Source organism: Lactuca serriola, chromosome 6 (assembly GCF_051521515.1).
Source record: "Lactuca serriola cultivar US96UC23 chromosome 6, Lser_US96UC23_V15, whole genome shotgun sequence".
In the NCBI taxonomy this organism is placed as follows: domain Eukaryota; kingdom Viridiplantae; phylum Streptophyta; class Magnoliopsida; order Asterales; family Asteraceae; genus Lactuca; species Lactuca serriola.
The window spans coordinates 64,700,441-64,702,959 of NC_136413.1; the positions used below are offsets into that span (position 1 = coordinate 64,700,441).

The window sequence follows — 2,519 nt, forward strand, 5'->3', positions numbered from 1 at the left end:
AATTACATCAACTTAGTAGCATTAATAGGATTATGAAGGCAAGAGGACCAACTAATCTTGGTTTTACTACACCTACTAGAAATCCAAACATACGATTTATGAACAACATCATCAAAAATCAAAGATTTCTTAGGCGTATTCGCTCTGAAAATCACATCGTTCCTGAAATTCCAAATGCACCAAAAAGTAGTCAAGATAACTGCATCGAAAGCTTTACGCACACCAAATTTCCATTTAGTAGAATCAGCCCAATTGAAAAGAAAATCCACAGTTAACTGAGAAGGACACTTGACACCCCACCAGATCGCAATACGAGTTCAAAGGGAAATCAACTCTGAGCAATTAGCAAAAATATATTCCACAGTCTCCACTGTAGACGAGCAGACATGACAAAGGATGGAATCCACCATAACACCCCTATAAGAAAGACGCTCTCTAGTAGGGATACTAGATAATCTAATCCTCCAGATAAGAACATTAATCTTAATTAGAACCCAATTATTCCAATGAGTAGAAATACCTCCGTTGCTAAGCGTAATACCATCCAATAATTTTCGAGCCGAGGAAATGGAAAAAGTATCTGACACATCATTAACCCAACCCAGTCTATCTGGGACCGGTCTGAGATGGAAATCCTGCAAAAGACCAATAAATTTATTCCATTGCTCCTGTTCCACTCCACCTCTAGAGCCCCGTCTAAGAGTATGAACCCCCAATCCCATGGACAACCTGTATTTGACAGAAACATGTTTATGCAAATCCAGCACGTAGGTTCTAGGGAAAGAAGCAGAAAGAGGCATATCATCCCACCAAACATCATGCCAAAAAGAAGTGCGAGTACCATCACCAACTCTTATAGGACAAAGAGATTGAAGATCAATATCCTTATGGCGGAAGTGGGAGAGCATACGGATAACCCCACCCTAAGGACTTTGACTAGAATTTGGAAATCTCAAATTCCTACAAGCACCATCCAAACCATAAATAGATTTTATCACTCTAACCCATAGAAGGTTAGAGCAATGAAAAGACCTCCACCACCACCGAAAAACCATAGCCCTATTGAAAGAGAACATGGTGCCAATCCCCAATCCACCTTCATCCCTGGAGGATAACACTCTGTCCCATCTAACCCAATGCATACGCCTATCATCCCTGTCTGCACCCCAAAAAAATCTCGCACTCATTCCTTCAAGCTCCTTCAAAACCGATAGAGGAGCAAGGAAAACAGACATCCAATAACTCCCTAACGAAGCCAAGACAGACTTTACCAAAGTAAGGCGACCTCCAAACGAAAGACACTTAGCCTTCCAAGTGGATAACTTAGAATGTAATCTATCAATCAAAGAAACCCAAGAGGACTTTCTCAACATATTCTGACCCACCGGGATACCAAGATGAAAAAAGGAATCATGGAAGCAGCACAACCAATCCTATTAGCCACCTCGAGAAGTTGTGAATAGGAAATTACCACACCAATCAATTTACTTTTAAGTAAATTGATTTTAAGCCCTGAAGTGAAGTAAAAACATCTAAGGATACGAAGAAGACAATTAGCATTCTCAGGATCCCATGGAGTGACCAACATAACATCATCCGCATACATGAGATGAGAAATCTCAGTCCCAGAAATAGAAACCCCTCTGAAAGCATTCCCAGCCTGGGCCCTCATCAAAGCAATATGGAGACCTTCTATAGCCAGAATAAAAAGAAAAGGCGAAAGCGGATCACCCTGTCTCAATCCACGATGAATTTGAAATTCATCAGTTGGGGAACCGTTGATCAACACAGATGCCTTAGCTGTCGACAAAAGCTCCTTAATCCACCGACACCACTTAGACCCAAATCCCATAATGGACATGATTTCCAATAAATAATCCCAAGATAAGAAGTCATACGCCTTCTCAAAATCAACCTTAAGAAACATGAGAGGATTTTTGGAAGACTGGCTCCAAGCAACCAATTCATTAAGAAGAAAAGGGCCATCCAGGATCTGTCTACCTTTAATAAAAGCAGATTGCTCAAGGCTAACAACACTATGAATAACCTCCACAGGACGATTAGCCAAAAGTTTGCCAATAATTTTATACTGGCAACCAATGAGGCTAATGGGTCTAAAATCTTTTGGAGTCTTCGGATCTCTGAATTTAGGGATAATGGTGAAAAACGAGGCATTACATCTCTTAGGGATAACCGAGTGATGAAAAAATGATGGACAAACGCCTTAACATCAGTAGCAACAAGATCCCAGTATCTCTTTAAAAACCCGAAAGTAAAACCATCAGGGCCAGGGGCTTTAGTAGACCCACAGTCCGAAACAGCCCTTTTAATCTCATCAGAAGAAAAAGGAGATTGCAAGTAATCAACCTGAAGTTGGGATAAAGAACTAAAAAACTCAACATCTGTAACTGGCCTCCACGAGGAACTCTTCTGAAATAAAGATTGAAAATGATCATGAAACCCCTTTTTGACCGTGCCCGGATTATCCACCCACATGCCATCAATCATCAAGCCACGAA

At 40.8% G+C, this 2,519-nt stretch overlaps 1 protein-coding gene across 1 annotated transcript; it reads right to left on the bottom strand.

Moving 5' to 3' along the window:
• Positions 1–317: 317 nt before the first annotated feature.
• LOC145059852 (uncharacterized) lies at positions 318–908 on the bottom strand. The gene has a single exon (XM_079007625.1). It carries the CDS (start codon positions 906–908, stop codon positions 318–320), a length of 591 nt encoding a protein of 196 aa, XP_078863751.1.
• Between the last annotated feature and the right edge of the window lie 1,611 nt (positions 909–2,519).

Coding starts and splice junctions, on each gene's coding strand:
- LOC145059852 (XM_079007625.1), bottom strand. CDS start 908: ATGCTCTCCCACTTCCGCCATAAGGATATTGATCTTCAATCTCTTTGT.